This window comes from Hypanus sabinus, chromosome 30, assembly GCF_030144855.1.
Source record: "Hypanus sabinus isolate sHypSab1 chromosome 30, sHypSab1.hap1, whole genome shotgun sequence".
NCBI classification, from domain to species: Eukaryota; Metazoa; Chordata; class Chondrichthyes; order Myliobatiformes; family Dasyatidae; genus Hypanus; species Hypanus sabinus.
In genome coordinates this window covers 5,839,174-5,856,841 of record NC_082735.1, presented here as the reverse complement: position 1 = coordinate 5,856,841, position 17,668 = coordinate 5,839,174, and the positions used below count along the sequence as shown (strand labels likewise).

The 17,668-nt window shown below is 42.7% G+C and overlaps 1 protein-coding gene across 2 annotated transcripts in view; it reads left to right on the top strand.

The window, feature by feature from the left end:
- trit1 (tRNA isopentenyltransferase 1) overlaps positions 1–17,668 on the top strand; it is a 54,933-nt gene that overhangs the window by 3,330 nt on the left and 33,935 nt on the right. For both annotated transcript variants that reach the window (XR_009508647.1, XM_059954267.1), the window contains exons 3-5: positions 1,146–1,242; positions 2,067–2,233; positions 7,278–7,420. Coding sequence is in view for 1 of the 2 variants with exons in the window: in XM_059954267.1 (XP_059810250.1) it covers positions 1,146–1,242; positions 2,067–2,233; positions 7,278–7,420 (407 nt within the window). In the remaining variant the exon portion in view is untranslated. The remainder of the gene's footprint in view (positions 1–1,145; positions 1,243–2,066; positions 2,234–7,277; positions 7,421–17,668) is intronic.

The following is a 17,668-nucleotide window of genomic DNA, read 5'->3' as shown; positions in this document are numbered from 1 at the left end:
CAGAATATGTCTCCAAACAATCAGAGTCATCCTCACAGTTGCCAGGAAGATGGGGGTATATTTACTCAATGTTTACTTGAAAGAAACATGAACAGAACAATTGAGAATACGTTTTTGACAGGAAGTAAATGCATTGAGTTTCATGATCTGAATATTTAGTTTGGGAAGCCCTCTGCTCATCCTTTCTGATGTCAAGCAGTGTAATAAACCGGAGATAATGGGGTCAAAAGAGGTATTAATGAGCTAAAACTGAATGTTCTCTGAAAACCAATGTCCATTCAAGGAGTGTTCTGTTTTGAAAATATTAGTTAACAAACTAAACTCAAAGAAGTGAAGTCAAATGGCAAATCAGTCCTCAGCTTACATCCCTCTGAAGGGATGTTGCAGATCAGGAATCCCCTGTGGTTGGTTGATAGTGATCTGGGTTTCATATGTAGGGTTGTGGATTCAAATCTGCTCCAGACACCTCAGTACAAACCTTCCAGACTGAATCGCCAGTGCAGCAATTGCGAAGTGGCAGACAGTTCGAATTGCTGTCGTTTGAAAGCAGTACCCTGGTTATCTTATTCAGGTTAGCTTATAAGTGTTCATGGCACCCTTTTGAAGAGGGCAATGTTTCATTACCTGAAGATTTAGTTTGAGAAGGCCTCTGTTCATCTGGTTACTATCACATATTTTAAAAAAGCAGATTAGCTGCTCATCGTTAGAATCAGGGTCAAGTTTAATATCACCGGCGTACATCATGAAATTTGTTTTTGTATGGCAACAAATTTGTATTCCATTGAAATTTGTTAAGATTTGTATTTGCAGCTGTTTGCTCATTGTAAATTGACTGTCATGTTTCATTGTGTGGAAAGCTCTTCGGGAGGTTGTGAAAGGAATGTGAAAACTTTTTTGTCATAGTGGAAGCTCTGGTCTGTGGTTTGTAACGAGGATATGAATTGTCTCACCTGGTTGTTTCTTCTTCAGCACTGGTAATTTTAAACATGACAATCCTCTGGCTGCAATGCCTGGTGTGCTGTACTTGCTGGGTTTGACAGATCTGGTCCAATCCATCTGTGAGTTTAGTCATGTAGCTTCTGATATTTATGTCAATTCCAGTCACCAAACTTGAATTAGTGTAACTTTCCATTAACTTTACACATTGAAGATATCATGAACAGAGAAAAGATCCCGATTATAGTTGGAGGAACCAATTACTACATTGAATCGCTGCTGTGGAAAGTGCTCGTGGACACAAAGGTATGGAGAAGGCTGTCACTCAGCTTTGTCAAGGCTGATTGATGATGGACGATGGGGTGGGGAGGTGCAAATGAAAACACAACACAATGTTATATGACTCTCGTGATAAAGGGGTATGTTAAGCTGTGCTATTGCTCGTTGTTAAAAGATGGGGAAATGCAGTGGGTAAGTGACAGATACAAAGTCAAGCCAGTCAGTCTGTCTAAGGGAGGGTAGCCCATCGAGTTTTGTTATTGAGACACATGATTCCGATGTTTTCTACACATTCAGATACCATTTGGAAAATATACCATAATGATCCATTTTTAGCTTTCTTAGCAGTTGGTCAACATGTCTTTGAAAAATTTATAGAGGATAAACATATGAAAGTCTGCAGGTGCTGGAAATCCAAAGCAACACACACACACACACACACACACACACACACACACACACACACACACACACACACACACACACACACACACAATGCTGGAGGAACTCAGCAGGTCAGGCAGCATTTGTGGAAATGAATAAGCAGGTCGGAGTTTTGGGGCGAGACCCTTCTTCAGGACTCTGGGACTATGGGAGAATCAGAAAGCATAGAATGGGCTCCTGGTGCAACTTCTCTGCATTGTACAAGGACTGGAGACAGTGTGATTAATGCCCATATAAGGTGATGGTAATGATTGACTCTGCTGAAGTCGTGAAGCTTGAGAATTCTGAACACTGGCTCTTGATTGGTGTCCTTACGATGTGACATTTTCACTGTCTCCCTGCTGCTGTTTGATTTCTGGCATTCATTTACTCGATGGGTTTAATTTGTCCTGCTGTCTGTGCTGCAGGAAGGGACTGTTTGCTCTGCTGCAGATGGAGGCTTTGTGACTTCATCAACCACAAGGAAAGAAGAACTAGAAAAACTTGACTTCCAAGAGCTGTACACACGACTGGTTGAAGTGGATCCTGAAATGGCCGAAAAGTTACACCCACACGATAAAAGGAAAGTGGCAAGGTAGGCCAAATGTGAGAGACATTTAACCAGTTGTTTATCGGTGGAATTTATATAGAATGAAAATATTTAAAAGTTATCTCTGTGACCTTTTCTGATTTAGCAAAGAACCTTTGCATACAGTACTGTGCACCAGTGTAAGGCACATATATATAGCTAGGATGCCCAAGACCTTGGCACAGCACCGTAGTTTTGTGTATTGCGCTTTACTGCTGCTGCTGCAAAGTATTTCATGACGTGAATGATGATGAAATGATCTGGGTCTCTGTGAATACATTCACAAACAAAGGAGTCACTGTAAATATGTTGAACCATGAAAAATCACTTTATTAGTGATATAAAACATGCAATCCAAGAAGGAAAGCAATTGGTTAATGAAGCAGCAGTGCAGAATAGAAAAAATATATTTATCAGCCACTAAATGAGCTGGTCTGCAGAGTGCCAGAGGGAGCCACAGATCCGACAAACTTTGACACAGCTTTCTCTTTTACTCGATGTCCTTGTCTCCATTTCCAATCTTCAGCACTAATCATGACTCCGTATAAGAGAAGATTCCCTTTGCACAAAGAAAGTGCCCCTTTTTATACCCTTCAAGATCCCTTCAAAACTCAAAAATAACTCTTACCCCTGTACTTTGAGACATAAAACACCGTTTGGTCCCTGCACCTGCACAGTGACCTTCTCTAGACAAACACGTACATCTACCCACAAGGCTGTAGACTTGTAGTCCTTTAATATTCTTAATACAATCACATTCCCAGGCGAACACCACTTTGTCTTACAGACTTCCATTTCATTATAGCATGTACCAAGGAGAAATCATATTTAACTCTTTCCTTACAAATACGTAATTTGATCCATTGTGCATCCCACTGTCATGCTTTCATTGAATTACGAGGCCTGTCCATGGGGCAGAGCTGACATGGAAAAAGTAAAATGCAGTGCCAGATGGACTGTCAGGTATGACCTGAGTTGGAAGCTTTGAAAACACAGTCCTGGCTGCCACTCAAAGTCAAAGTGCCTTTATTATCAAAGTATGTATTCTTTATACAACCTTGAGGCTTGTCATCTTACAGGCAGCTGCAAAACAAAGAAACTCAACAGAACTCATTAAGACAAAACACTGTAAAGCACCCAATGTGCAGAGAGGAAAAAAAAAGAAAATGAAACGTGAGAACGATAGAAGTAAGCAAATAACATTAAGAACTGAAGTTCCCAAAAGTGAGTCCACAATGATAGTTGCAGGTCACAGCCACAGTTCGGTGCAGAGATTAGTAAACTTCGCAGAGTAAGGAGTTGAAGTTCAGCACAGAGAAGATTTGAACTGACCCATGCCTAGCCTCTGGTCCCAACACCCCATCTTTTCAATCTTGCCCCGCTGCTTAAATTGTCCAAATCTTGCACTCAAACCCAGACCCTACCACTTTGGTATGTTCTTGGGCCAGTGCCAGTACCCAACTTTTCAATTTGACTTGGCAGTTAAATTGATAAAACCTGGGGTCTTACCTTGCTCTTAGGCCCAGGTCTCGACTCTGCATCCCCTCGGCACTGTCAAATTGAATTGCCTCCAAGTTTGTTCCAGGAATGGCCAAACATTGGCTCATTCCCCGCTCTCCAGCCAGTACCCCACTGTCTTGATTCAATTGGCACACACCAGCCCGCAGCAGTCCTGCACCTTCGAGACTTCAGTTCAGGTCGTACAGGAGGTTCAGAAGATGAACTCCACCAGGAAAGTTACAGTCTAATGTTTGCAGTGATCGTTTAGCAGAAAAAGCTGTCATAATTGAAGTATTTAGTAGTTCTCTATGTTTTATTTGCCACCAACAAGCAGTCGTCGAGTTTCACCAGAGCCACCTTAAACCGGAAGTTCCAGTGGATATTCAGGAGAATAGATGAAAGAAGCCATCTTTTGGATGACACATTATGTAGGGGAGGCACGTTATGCTGTCAGGTGCACTGATATTGTCATTTACTCTCTCATTCTTCAGCTGGTTGAGTGGAGTGCGGTGATAGGTCTGTGGGTCTCTCCTGAAGGCCTGACATGAAAAAGGCAGAAAAATGTTTCCTGAATTTAGCATTTGGAGCATTCCAAATGTTTCTGTGGCATCACCTTGCATGGCTTCTGTGAGAATGAATTGGTATGGAAATGATAGGTATGGAAGGACTTTGGGAGTAAGATTATCTGTGTAAATGTTGAGTGGTTTGAGGAATCTTGGTTATGACTGTTACAGGCAATACAAATGAAGAGTGCTTCCAAGTATTACAGCTCACATTTCTACTGTGAGGCAACATTCTGCGTGTCCATTAGCGAGAATTGCACAGTGGCTGCTCCTTCAGTTCAACCTTCAGGAAGGCCTTCTGGGCTCCCTAGCACAAACACTTCCTTCTCCCCTCCACCATCTTGCCATTCTCTGGTAAAACAGTGGTGATGGGGAGGGTGTGGGCACTCACTGTCCTATATTGCCTCCAGCTAGAAAATCGTAGATGTGTTGCAAGGCTCATGGAAAATGGGGTCTGATGTCAGCACATGCAGTAAGTGCCAGCAATTGCTAATTGTCCTCTAACTTTAACTATGCAAGCTATCTGAGCCAGACTCATTTTAAGTGCAGAGTCTGTTAATATTTCTGCAAGACTAAAGTGCAGTATTGTGATAGAGCATATTGTAAACCTGGTGCTGAGGAGTTACTGTAAGCTGCTACGTGGAAGTTAATGCATTATTACTTTGCACAATGACTGAAGACTTGCCTTCAGCTCACTCTTTCCAGTCACACAGGGTCAGTGGACACCACCTGCTTCATGCAGCCTAATTATAATCACTCTGCCTTTTGTAAGCTAAAGGAAGTGTTGAATTCGTGGTGGAGAAACTGGCATTTGGTCCATTTGAATTGTGCCGGTGTTGAAGTTCCTATGTGCTCCATTTAGCCTATCAACGTATCAAAGCTCTCCGCTTCTTTTTGGATTCCAGACCTAACCAATTCCCCTCTACCACCACTCTCCATCTAGCCGAATTAGTTCTTACTCTCAATAATTTCTCCTTTGGCTCCTCCCACTTCCTCCAAACCAAAGGTGTAGCCATGGACACCCGTATGGGTCCCAGTTATGCATGCCTTTTTGTTGGCTTTGTGGAACAGTCCATGTTCCAAGCCTATATGGGTATCCGTCCCCCTCCCATCCCCCTCTTTTCCTTCGCTACATCGACAACTGCATTGGCGCTGCCTCCTGCCTGCATGCTGAGCTCGTCGACTTCATTAACTTTGCCTCTAACTTTCACCCTGCCCTCAAATTCTCCTGGTCTATTTCTGACACCTCCCTCCCCTTTCTTGATCTTTCTGTCTCCATCTCTGGAGACGGCCTATCGACTGATATCTTCTATAAGCCTACAGACTCTCACAGCTACCTGGACTATTCCTCTTCCCACCCTGTCTCTTACAAAAATGCTATCCCCTTCTCACAATTCCTCCGTCTCCGCCTCATCTGCTCTCAGGATGAGGCTTTTCATTCCAGGACAAAGGAGATGTCTTCCTTTTTTAAACAAAGGGGTTTCCCTTCTTCCACCATCAGCTCTGCTCTCAAATGCATCTCTCCCATTTCCCGCCCATCTGCCTGCCACCCCACTTGGGATAGGGTTCCCCTTATCCTCACCTACCACCCTGCCAGCCTCCGGATCCAACGTATAATTCTCCATAATTTCCGCCACCTCCAATGGGATTCCACTGCCAAGCACATCTTTCCCTACCCCACTTTTTCTGCCTTCCGCAGGGATCGCTCCCTATGCGACTCCCTTGTCCACTCGTTTCCCCCCCCCCCCCCCCCCCATCCCTTCCCACCGATCTCCCTCCTGGCACTTATTCTTGTAAGCAGAACAAGTGCTACACCTGCCCTTACACTTCCTTCCTCACCACCATTCAGGGCCCCAGACAGTCCTTCCAGGTGAGGCGACACTTCACCTGTGAGTCGGCTGGTGTGGTATACTGTGTCCGGTGCTCCCGGTGTGGCCTTTTATATATTGGTGAGACCCAACACAGACTGGGAGACCATTTCGCTGAACACCTACGCTCTGTCCACCAGAGAAAGCAGGATCTCCCAGTGGGCATGCATTTTAATTCCACGTCCCAATCCCATTCTGATATGTCTATCCATGGCCTCTCCTACTGTCAAAATGAAGCCACACTCAGGTTGGAGGAACAACACCTTATATACCGGCTGGGTAGCCTCCAACCTGATGGCATGAACATTGACTTCTCTAACTTAAGTTAATGCCCCCCCCTTTCTTACTCCATCTCTGATATATTTAGTTTTTTTTCTCTCGCTGCACATCACTCTGCCTGTTCTCCATCTCCCTCTGGTGCTCCCCTCCCCCTTTCTTTCTCCCTAGGCCTCCCGTCCCATGATCCTTTTCCTTCTCCAGCTCTGTATCCCTTTTGACAATCACCTGTCTGGCTCTCAGCTTCACCCTACCCCCTCCGGTCTTCTCTTACCATTTTGCATTTTCCCCTCCCCCCCCCCTACTTTCAAATCTCTTACTATCTTTCCTTTCAGTTAGTCCTGACGAAGGGTCTCGGCCCGCAACGTCAACAGCGCTTCTTCCTATAGATGCGGCCTGGCCTGCTGCGTTCCACCAGCGTTTTGTGTGTGTTGCTGTAACAATTTCTTTCTACTTTGTCAGTTGGGATTTGCCACTGGATAGAGTCTTCCACACTTAATTATGTAAGTTATAGGATTCTCCTTGAAATCTCGTGTACTTTTGTTTGTGACACTGAGCACTGGACTCCATGGATGATGAAGATGTTTTAACATCTTGGCGCGTGGCCAAGTGGTTAAGGCTTTGGGCTGGCAATCTGAAGGTCGTTAGTTCAAGCCTTGGCGGAGGCAGTGTGTGTGTCCTTGAGCAAGGCACTTAACCACACACTGCTCCTGCACGTTTATACGCCAGTCGCGGCGGTTGGTGCAGTACAGACAAGACAAGACACTTGTTGGTTAGAAAAGACTACATGTTTGTTGTAGCCTGACTATCAGTACTTAGCTAATGCAAACTTTCCTTAAACAGGAGCCTGCAGATCTATGAGGAGACTGGAATTCCCCACAGCAAGCTCCTTCTGCAACAGCGGGAAGAAGAGGGTGGAGGTCCCCTCGGTGGTGCTTTGCGGTTCCCACAGCCCTGTATTTTTTGGTTACATGCTGACCTTTCAGGTAGGAGAAGGTGGTGAGTAAACAAAAATACTGGATCTCATTAGTGTTATAAGAGTTGCACTCTAGTAACTTACGAAATTCCCTCAGCAGTGGGTATGGCTAGGAGCTTCTCGATCACATAGTTATTTTAGTAATGTGAGCTTTACCTGTGAAGGTGACTAAACTTCGTATTCAATTCAGCTGCTTACGTTACAATTTAAAACTCTTCATGGTTGGCACCCAAGGTCAGGATTAAACCTGGTTCCTTGCAACTGTGAGGCAGCTGAAACAAGAGTACCCAATATTCTGCTTTCAATTCTGCTAGAAACAATAACATTGTTTGCTTAATGGATTACTTGGTGCACTGCCCACTAGCCTTTGGTAAGTCATGTGCAGAGAATACCCAGACCCCTCAGAATTTAAGAGCTTGGCAATTTCTCATGACTTGGATATTCTGCTTGTTTATTATTGCTACCACAGCCGGAAAGTTCCCATTTTCCCATATTTATTTCATGTTTTAGCTTTTTTTAATACCAGATTTATTTCATTACCCAAATGTAAATTCCACAATTAATTTGTGGGGATTCAAACAAATGTCTCTATTATCAATAGATCAAACCTCCAAATACTCATCTGGAAATTTAGCCATTATATTACAGTACTCAATCAGAATGCCAGAGCATTGGCATCTTGAGAGAATGCCAGAGCATTGGCATCTTGAGAATGTAGATATGGGTAGAAATTAAAAAATAATTGGATGTACACCATGGCGGTGAGCAGAATGCTTTCAGATTCAGGTTTATTATCACTGGCATGTGTCATGAAATTTCTTAACCTTAGCAGCAGCAGTTCAATGCAATGCATAATATAGATGAAGTAGAAATAATAATAAATCAATTACAGTATAAGTATATTGAATAGACTAAAAATTGTGCAAAAACAGAAATAATCTATATTAAAAAAGTGAGGTAGTGTTCATGGGTTCAGTGTCTATTTAGGAATCGAATGGCAGAGGGGAAGAAGCTGTTCCTGAATCGCTGAGTGTGAGCCTTCAGGCTTCTGTATCTCCTACGTGATAGTAACAGTGAGAAAAGGGCATGCCCTGGGTGCTAGAGGTCCTTAATAATCGATGCTGCCTTTCTGAGACACCACTTCTGGAAGATGTCCTGGGTACTTTGTAGGCTAGCACCCAAGATGGAGCTGACTAAATTTACGACCCTCTGCAGCTTCTTTCGGTCCTGTGCAGTAGACCCCCCCCCCCCCACCCCCCAATACCAGACAATGATGCAGCCTATCAGAATGCTCTCCACAGTACTTCTATAGAAGTTTTTGAGTGTATTTGTTGACATATCAAATCTCTTCAAACCCCTAAAGGAAGTACTTCCTCTGTCTTGCCTTCTTTATAACCGCATCAATATGTTGGAACTAGGTTAGGTCCTCAGAGATGTTGACACCCAGGAACTTGAAGCTGCTCACTCTCTCCACTTCTGATCCTTCTATGAGGATTGTTGTGTGTTTTTTCGTCTTACCCTTCCTGAAGCCCACAATCAGCTCTTTCGTCTTACTGACATTGAGTGCAAGGTTGTTGCTGTGACACCACTCCACTAGGTGGCATATCTCGCTCCTGTGTGCCCTCTCGTCTCCATCTGAGATCTACAACAATGAATGTATTGTTAGCAAATTTATAGATGGTATTTATAGATGCCTAACCACACAGTCATGTTTATACAGAGAGTAGAGCAGTGGGCTCCTGAGGTGTGCCAGTATTGATCGTCAGCAAGGAGTAGCCAGTTACCTGGGTTCAATTCCACCACTGTGGAATTTTTTATTAATGTTTTTATTAATGTTTTGCCTCTGATCGCTTGGGTTTCTTCTGGGTGCCTCAGTTTCCTTCCACGTTCCAAAGACGTACAGTTGAGGGTAGTAAGTTGTGGGTATGTTATGTTGGTGCCAGAACCCCCAGCACATTTCAGACTGTGTTGCTCGTTGATGCAAACAAGGCATTACACTGTGTATTTCAACATATGTGTGACAAATGAAACTAATCTTTAACCTTTTCTCTGAACCCTCTTCTCTGAATCTACAAAGTGATGCTATGAAGGATTTTCTTGGACGGTTGGCCGATCTGATCAGAAATGTTTCATCTACTAAAACTATATTTTCTCCTGCCTTTGATATCTATTGCAGAATGTCCATTCTAAACACTTCATGTTGAAATCTGTTAAGTTTTATTGAACAATATATCCAATCTTGTAGCATTAAAAGATCGATGTCTTCCTATGACCTATTCAACTTGTGCCATAAATATGACATTAACCTGAAATTTCAAGCTATCTGCCTTGCCTTCATCCTTTCACTGAACCTGTCTGTGTCTTCTGAATAACCTCAGCATCTCTTCACAGCCCAAGCTGAATCCCATTTTACTCTTATCAGCAAACTCAAAAATCCCGTCTGCCAAATCTTTGCTTTGACTGTGAACTGTTCAGGCCCTAGTGCCACATAGTCACAGACCCTCAGCCTGAAAATAATCGGTTTATTCCGACTTTCTTTCTGCTTTGTTAATTAAGAATCGATTCTCACCAGTATAGTATTCCTCATCCCATTTGCTCTAATTTTGTTCAGTAATGTCTTCTGTTACAATTTATTGCAGATATTTATATCCATGTACTCTTTCCCCTGATCTGTTATGCTAGTTACAATCTCCTAAAAACCAAAAGACAAGGAAGGGCGATTTTGTTAGTAAAAGTGAAGGCAGCAGTAATGAGAAGTTACTTTGATTCCCTGAGTCAAGAGGTCGAATCAGTTTGGGTGCGGCTATGAAACACCAAGGTATGGAAAATATGAGTCATCTGTAGGTCTCCTAACATTATTGACAATTTCAGGGATGATAGAAGTCATAGAATAAACCTTTTTGTTTCATCTACACGTCTAATTTGCCATTATTAGGTCCTTATCCTTGACTATTCAAGTGTCTGTCTAAATGTTTCTTAAAAGTAGTGATTGCATCTGATTAATCCATTTTCTCTGGCAGGAAGTTCCAGATAACGACTGTTCACTGTGTTTTGAAAAACTTCCATCTTAACTTCAATCTACACCTTTTTGTTGATACCCCTACCATAGGAAAAAGATTTTGACTTCCTTCTGTACGTGTAACTCCTAGTATTTTATATATTATTTTATCAGATCTCCCCTCTACTCCAGGAGAAACAAGCCCAGGGTATCCAGTTTCTTCCCATATCTAAGGTTGTCCAAATCCAGGGCAACACCTGTGCATTTTCTCCAGTGCAACCATGTTCTTTTAATACTGTGGTGACCAGAACTGAACACACTATTCCAGGTGCTGTTTAACACCCAACTTTATGCTGAATTGGGGAAAGGCGATTACAGTGTTAATAGACAGAAGCTGGGGAGAGTAGATTGGCAAGTTCACATCTGATGTGGGATGCATTTCAAGTCCAACTGGCCCAAATTCAGAATTAGCATCTTCTAGTTTGGAAGAAGGACAAGGAAGGCCAAGTTCAAAAACCTTGGATGATGAGAAATATGATTTTAATAAAAAAGATAAAGGAAGTATCTGAGTGTAGGAAGCTGAAATCAGTCAGGAATATGAAGGAAATAGGAAAGAACTTAAACAGGGAGTCAGGTGGGCAAAAAGGGCCTGCAAAATGTCCTTAATCCCACCCATGAAAGACACTTCCAAAGGCAATTTAAGCACACGTTAAAAACAAGAGGGTAGCTGGGGAGAGAGTATGACAACTCAAGGATTACGGAGGAAATTATCCATGGAGCCAGAGGAAGTGATCATGATACCAGATGAGTACTTTTCATCACTGTTTACCAAGCAGAAGGATAAAGACAATGGTGAGATCAGGGAGGTTTCATATTCTAGGGTAATTTGATATCAAGGAGGAAGAGATATTGGGTCTCTTGGGAAAAAAACTGAGGTGGATGTCGCTGGGAGGTTATTTACGGAGGCAAGAGAGAAGATTACTGGGGCATTGACAGAGAGTTTGTATACAGTAGCCGCAGGCAAAGCCCCAGAGGACCAGAGACTAGCCAGAGTTGTTCTTCTGTTTGAGAAGGGCAACGTAAACAAACCAGAAATAGTCAGGTGAATCTTAAGTCAGTGGTAAGGAAATTATTGGAGAAGATTCTGGGTATAGGGTTTACACACAGTTGAAAGATGGATAGTCAGCATGTCATTTGCAAGGGAGATCATGTTTTTTGAACTTGATTGAGTCAAAGATTGAGGTTCAGACAGTGAAGTGGTTTTCATGCACTTTTGTAAAGCAGTCAACAAGATCCCTCCTGGTAGGCTAATCCGGGTGACTGAGGCACAGGGTCCATGATGTCTGCTTGGCACACTGGATTCTAAATTGGCATGACCACAGAAGGCAGGATGTTAGTCTAATTGGAGATCTGTGACCATTGTTTTCTGTAAGGGTCCCTATTTGTTATTCCTGAATGATTTGGATGACAATATTGGTGAATTTGCAAAAGTTGCTGGGGTTGCGGGTGGATCAGTTAGAAATTTAGGTGGAGAAATGGCAGAAAATGTGAAGTGTTGTGCTTTGGGAGACCAAATGCAAGAGGAAAGTGTACAGTTAATGACAGGGCCCTTGGGAGCATTGATGTACAGTTGGGGTACAAGTCCATTTCTCCTCGTAGATGGCAACACATGTATGAAGCCATAAGGAAGGCTAAATGTTGATCAATCATGTTGCAGTAGTATAAACTTTGGAGAGGGTGCAGAAGAAGTTTGCCAGGATGCTGCCTGGATATGGGAGTGTCAGCTATAAGTAGAGGCTGGACAGCCTGCATTATTTCCTCTGGAGCTTCAGAAGGGTAAGGGTTACCTGATGGAACTGTGTAAGGTTTTGTGAACCATAAATAGGATATGTGGTCAGTCGCTTTTAAAGGTAGAAATGCCAGATACTAGGGGGCATAAATTTAAGGCTGGAATGTGAAAGGAAATTAAAAAGAATGATTTTTCTCTACATTGTGTTATAGGTGTCCAGAATGTGCTGCCATGGAAGGTGATACAAGCAGGTTGGATAACAAGAGGTTAAAAGGGATAATAAGTTAGCCATGATCTAATGGTAGAGCAGACTCGATGGGCGGAATGGCCTAATCCTGCTGCTATGTCTATGGTGTTTAAGAGGTATTTAGATAGGCATATGAACAAGCAGGCAGACCATGTGCAGGCAGATATCAATTCAGCATCATGGTCGGCATAGATGTTGTGGACGGAAGGGCTTGCTCCTGTGCTGTACAGTCCTGTTCTCTGTGTTATAGGTCCCATATCCTGTGTCTTTATCATCTACGTGGCCACTTTCAGGACCACGGACCATGCCTTGCTGCCCTCCCATAGAGTAAGTGTCTTATCTCTATTTGACTTCTCGGAGTGGAAATGCATGTAGCAAGTCTACTGAAGTCATGTGTGACTTCAATCTGGTTATCAGAATCAGACTTTAATCGCCAAGTACCTGTGCACATACAAGGAATTTACTTCCGGCAGATTAAACAGATTAGCGATAACATTAAAGGATGAATCCCCAGGGTGTAAAGGATTATTTTACAGTCTACCTCAGAACAGGTTATCCTAGGTTGAATATTTACACTGAGTTGTTAATCTTGTTCTGCCTCAGATGAGGAAGAAGCTCTCCAGCCAGAGGATGAAGAATTTGCAGAACTTATTGCCATGGAGTGCTGTGCAGGCCTTGTCTTTCGGTATATTTAAGACAGAGTTTGGATAGGGTCTTGATTGGTATAGGGATTAAATGTTATGAGGAAATGTAGAATGGGATTGATAAATGAGGAAGATAATACAGTTTAACACATGGCTAAGAAGATGGTACAGGGCAGAAGACTTCATATTTAGGGGTCATTTGGCTCTCTCAGGGAAGGTGGGATCTGTACAGACAAGACAGTTTGCACTTGAACTGGAGAGGGACTAATATCCTTGTGGGAAGGTTTGCTACTGCTGCTCCGGGGGGTTTAAATGAGTTGCAGTGGGAAGGGAACCGGAGTGGTAGGGTAGATAGTGGATTGATTGTGGCAAAAGGAATCAAAATGTCGAGCATGGTGGAAATAATGTTCTGAGTTGCGTCTATTTTAATACAAGGAATATTGTAGGAAAGGCAGTTGAGGATGTAATTATGACATTGCAACCATTAGTGAGACTTGGTTGCGGGATGGATAGGATTGGCAGCTCAATGTTCCAGGAGTGTTTCCATTGTTTTGGACATGGTAGAGTGGGAGGGAATAAAGTGAGAGAGATGGCATCATTAGTTCAGGAAAATGTCACAGCAGTGCTCAGACAGGATTGACTGGGTAGCTCATCTACTGAGGCTATATGAGTGGAACTGAGGAATGAGAAAGGTGACGGGGTTAATATTATAGGTCACCCAATTGTCCGCATGATTTAGATGAGCAAATTTCTAAAGAGATCTCACAGTTTCAAGAAACAAGATTGTGTTAGATGATTTTAACTTTCCACATATTGACATATTCCCATACTGTAAAAGGACAGGATGGGATAGAGCTTGTCAAATGTATTCCCGAAAGTTTCCTAAATATATCGAGGTCCCAAATAGTGTGTGATACTGGATCTGCTATTAGGGAAGGAGACAGGGCAGGTGACAGAAGAGAGGGTAATGGAAAACATTCGATCCAGTCATCATAATTCCATTAGCAGTTACAGAGAAGGATAGGTCTGGTCCTTGGTTTGAGATTCTAAATTGGAGAAAGGTCAATTTTGTTGGCATCAGAAAGCTTGACCTGCTGAGTTCCTCCAGTATTTTGTGTGTGTTGCTCGGATTTCCAGTATCTGCAGATTTTCTCTTGTTTGTGAATATTTTTTCCAATAAGGTTGGGAGAAACAAGAACTAGAGGTCATGACATAAGGATGGGAGGTAAAATGTTTAGACGATAGGTCCATAATACATAGGAGCAGAACAAGACCATTCCATCATGCCTGATTTATTATCCCTCTGAACCCCATTTTCCCCCATAACCTTTGATGCCCTAACTTACCATGAACCCTTCAACCTCTGCTTTAAGTATACCCAATGATGGCTTGCACAGCAGTCTATGGCAATGAGATCCACAGATTCACCACCCTCTGGCTAAAGAAATTCCTCTTCATCTGTGTTTTAAATGGCTGTCCCTCTTTTCTGAGGTGTGTCCTCAGGTCTGAGACTCTCCCACTACAGAGAACATCCTCTCCACATCCACTCTATCTTGGCTTTTGTTATTCGATAGATTTTAATGAGATCCCCCTTCATTCTTCTAAACTCCAGCTTGTACAGGCCCAGAGACATGAAACGCTCCTCATACGTGAACGGCTTTATTCCCACAATCATTTTCATGAACCTCCTCTGTAGCCTCTCCAATGCCATTAAAACTGCTCACAATACCAAGTGCAATCTGACCAATGCCTTATAAAACCTCAACATTACATCCTTGCTTTTATATTCTAGTCCTCTCAAAGTGAATGCTAACATTGCATTTGCCTTCCTCACCACTCGCAAGTTAACCTTTAGGGAATCCTGCATGAAAAGTCTCGGGTCCCTTTGCACGTCTGATTTTTTTTAAAAAAATTCTCGCAGTGTAGAAAATAATTATCACCTCTATTCTTTCTACCAAAATGCATGACATGAACTTCCCAACACTATATTCCATCTGCCACTTTGTCCATTCTCCCCATCAGTTTTAAGTCCTTCTTCAGACTTCGTGCTTCCTCAACAATACCTGCCCCTCCATCTACAGTATCTTCATATCGTCCACAAACCTGGCCAGAAAACCAAGCTCATCATCCAAATTGTTATATAATGTGAAAAGTCACAACACCAACCTCTGTTGCACACCACTACTCACCAAACAGGAAGGACCCCTTTATTCCCTATCTTTGCTAGTCAGTCGATCAGACAGACATACTTTATTGATCCCGAGGGAAATTGGGTTTCATTACAGTCGCACCAACCAAGAATAGTGAAGAAATATAGCAATATAAACCATAAATAATTAAATAATAGTAAGTAAATTATGCCAAGTGGAAATAAGTCCAGGACCAGCCTATTGGCTCAGGGTGTCTGACACTCTGAGGGAGGAGTTGTAAAGTTTGATGGCCACAGGCAGGAATGACTTCCTGTGACGCTCAGTGTTGCATCTCGGTGGAATGAGTCTCTGGCCGAATGTACTCCTGTGTCTAACCAGTACATTATGGAGTGGATGGGAGACATTGTCCAAGATGGCATGCAACTTGGACAGCATCCTCTTTTTAGACACCACCGTCAGAGAGTTCAGTTCCACCCCCACAACATCACTGGCCTTACAAATGAGTTTGTTGATTCTGTTGGTGTCTGCTACCCTCAGCCTGCTGCCCCAGCACACAACAGCAAACATGATAGCACTGGCCACCACAGACTTGTAGAACATCCTCGGCATCGTCCGGCAGATGTTGAAGGACCTCAGTCTCCTCAGGAAGTAGAGACGGCTCTGACCCTTCTTGTAGACAACCTCAGTGTTCTTTGACCAGTCCAGTTTATTGTCAATTCGTACCCCAGGTATTTGTAATCCTCCACCATGTCCACACTGACCCCTTGGATGGAAACGGGTCACTGGTGCCTTAGCCCTCCTCAGGTCCACCACCAGCTCCTTAGTCTTTTTCACATTAAGCTGCAGATGATTCTGCTCGCACCATGTGACAAAGTTTCCCACCGTAGCCCTGTACTTAGCCTCATCTCCCTTGCTGATGCATCCTTCTATCTTCTATCTATTTTCAATCTTGTATCTTTCCTATAATTCCATGGCCTCATATATGGCATTTTGTCAAAGGCCTTCTGAAAATCCAAGTAAACAGCATCCACAGACTCCTTTGTATTTCCTGCCTGTCTGGTATTTCCTTAAAGAATTTCAACAGATTTCCCTTTTAACGTCTCACTTCAGCCTACTTTATCATATCCTTCCTTGTACCGTGACTCCAACCTCTTTCCAACCACCTTAATTTCCTTTCTTCTGCCTCCCTCCCTTAAGGAGTGGAGTGACTTTTACAATTTTCTAGTCCTCCAGAACCATTCCAAAATCTAGTGATTCTTGTGAGGGGAACATCAGGGGGAAATTTCTTGACTCAGATGGTGGTACGATTGTTGGAGCTGCCAGAAGTGGTGAACATGGGTACGACTTCAATATTTAAGAGAGGTTTGGCTCAGAATATGGAATAGGAAGGTTATTGAAAGCTCATGTCCAGGTGCTGATCTATGGGTCCTGGCACAATATCAGTTCAGCATGGATTAGATGGGCTGAAGGTCCTTTTCCTGTGCTGTCTATCAGAAAAAGATGATTGAGACATGGAGTAGACTCAATGGGCTGAATGCCCTAATTTTGCTCCTGTACCGTATGGTCTTATGGATCCTTTCAGAATGGGTGATCCGAACACACAAGTTTGTTTATCATGATGGAAAGTGAAACAGTTCAATTTGAATTTCAGATTTGGTTATTTAAATAATAAACTACATAGGTATGAAGATTTACATGTCTGTGGTAATTTGGGGAACTTCATTAAAAAAGAAAATATGGTGGTGTCTGATGTTGAATGAATGAGTGCAGGACCTGGAATAGAAATGTGTTCTCTTCCGGTTTAAAAACAAGGAAATCTTACACAGTCATTGGTTCAGAATCCGAATCATGCTCACTATCATTAATGTATGTCATAATCTTTGTTCCATTGTGGTAGCAGTGTAATGCAATGCATAAAATATACTAAAGTTATATATAAAAATTAAATAAGTAAGTGCAAAAGCAATGTGGTAATGTTCATTGTCCGTTCAGAAATCTGATGGCGGAGGTAAGAATGCAGTGTGTGTGTTTCCGGGCTCCTGTGCCTCCTCTCTGACGGTAGTAATGAGAAGAGACCAGGTCCTGGATGGGAGGTAGGGTTCTGTACTGAAGGATGCCTGAGGCATTGCCTCTTGAAGATATCCTTGATTGTGAAGTGGCTAGGCTCATGATGTAGCTGGCTGAGTTTAAAATCCTGCAGCTTTTTCCAAGTTCAAAATAATTTATTATCAAAGTACATATAAGTTGCCCTGTGCTACCTTGGGATTCATTTGCTTACAGGCATTCAGAGTAGAACAGAGAAATACAATAGAATCAATGAAAAACTATAACAAAGACTGTCAAAAATACCAATGTGCAGAAGAAAGCAAACTGCAATTGAGGTGAGTGAAGTTATCTACACTGGTTCAGGAGCCTGATGTTTGAAGGGTA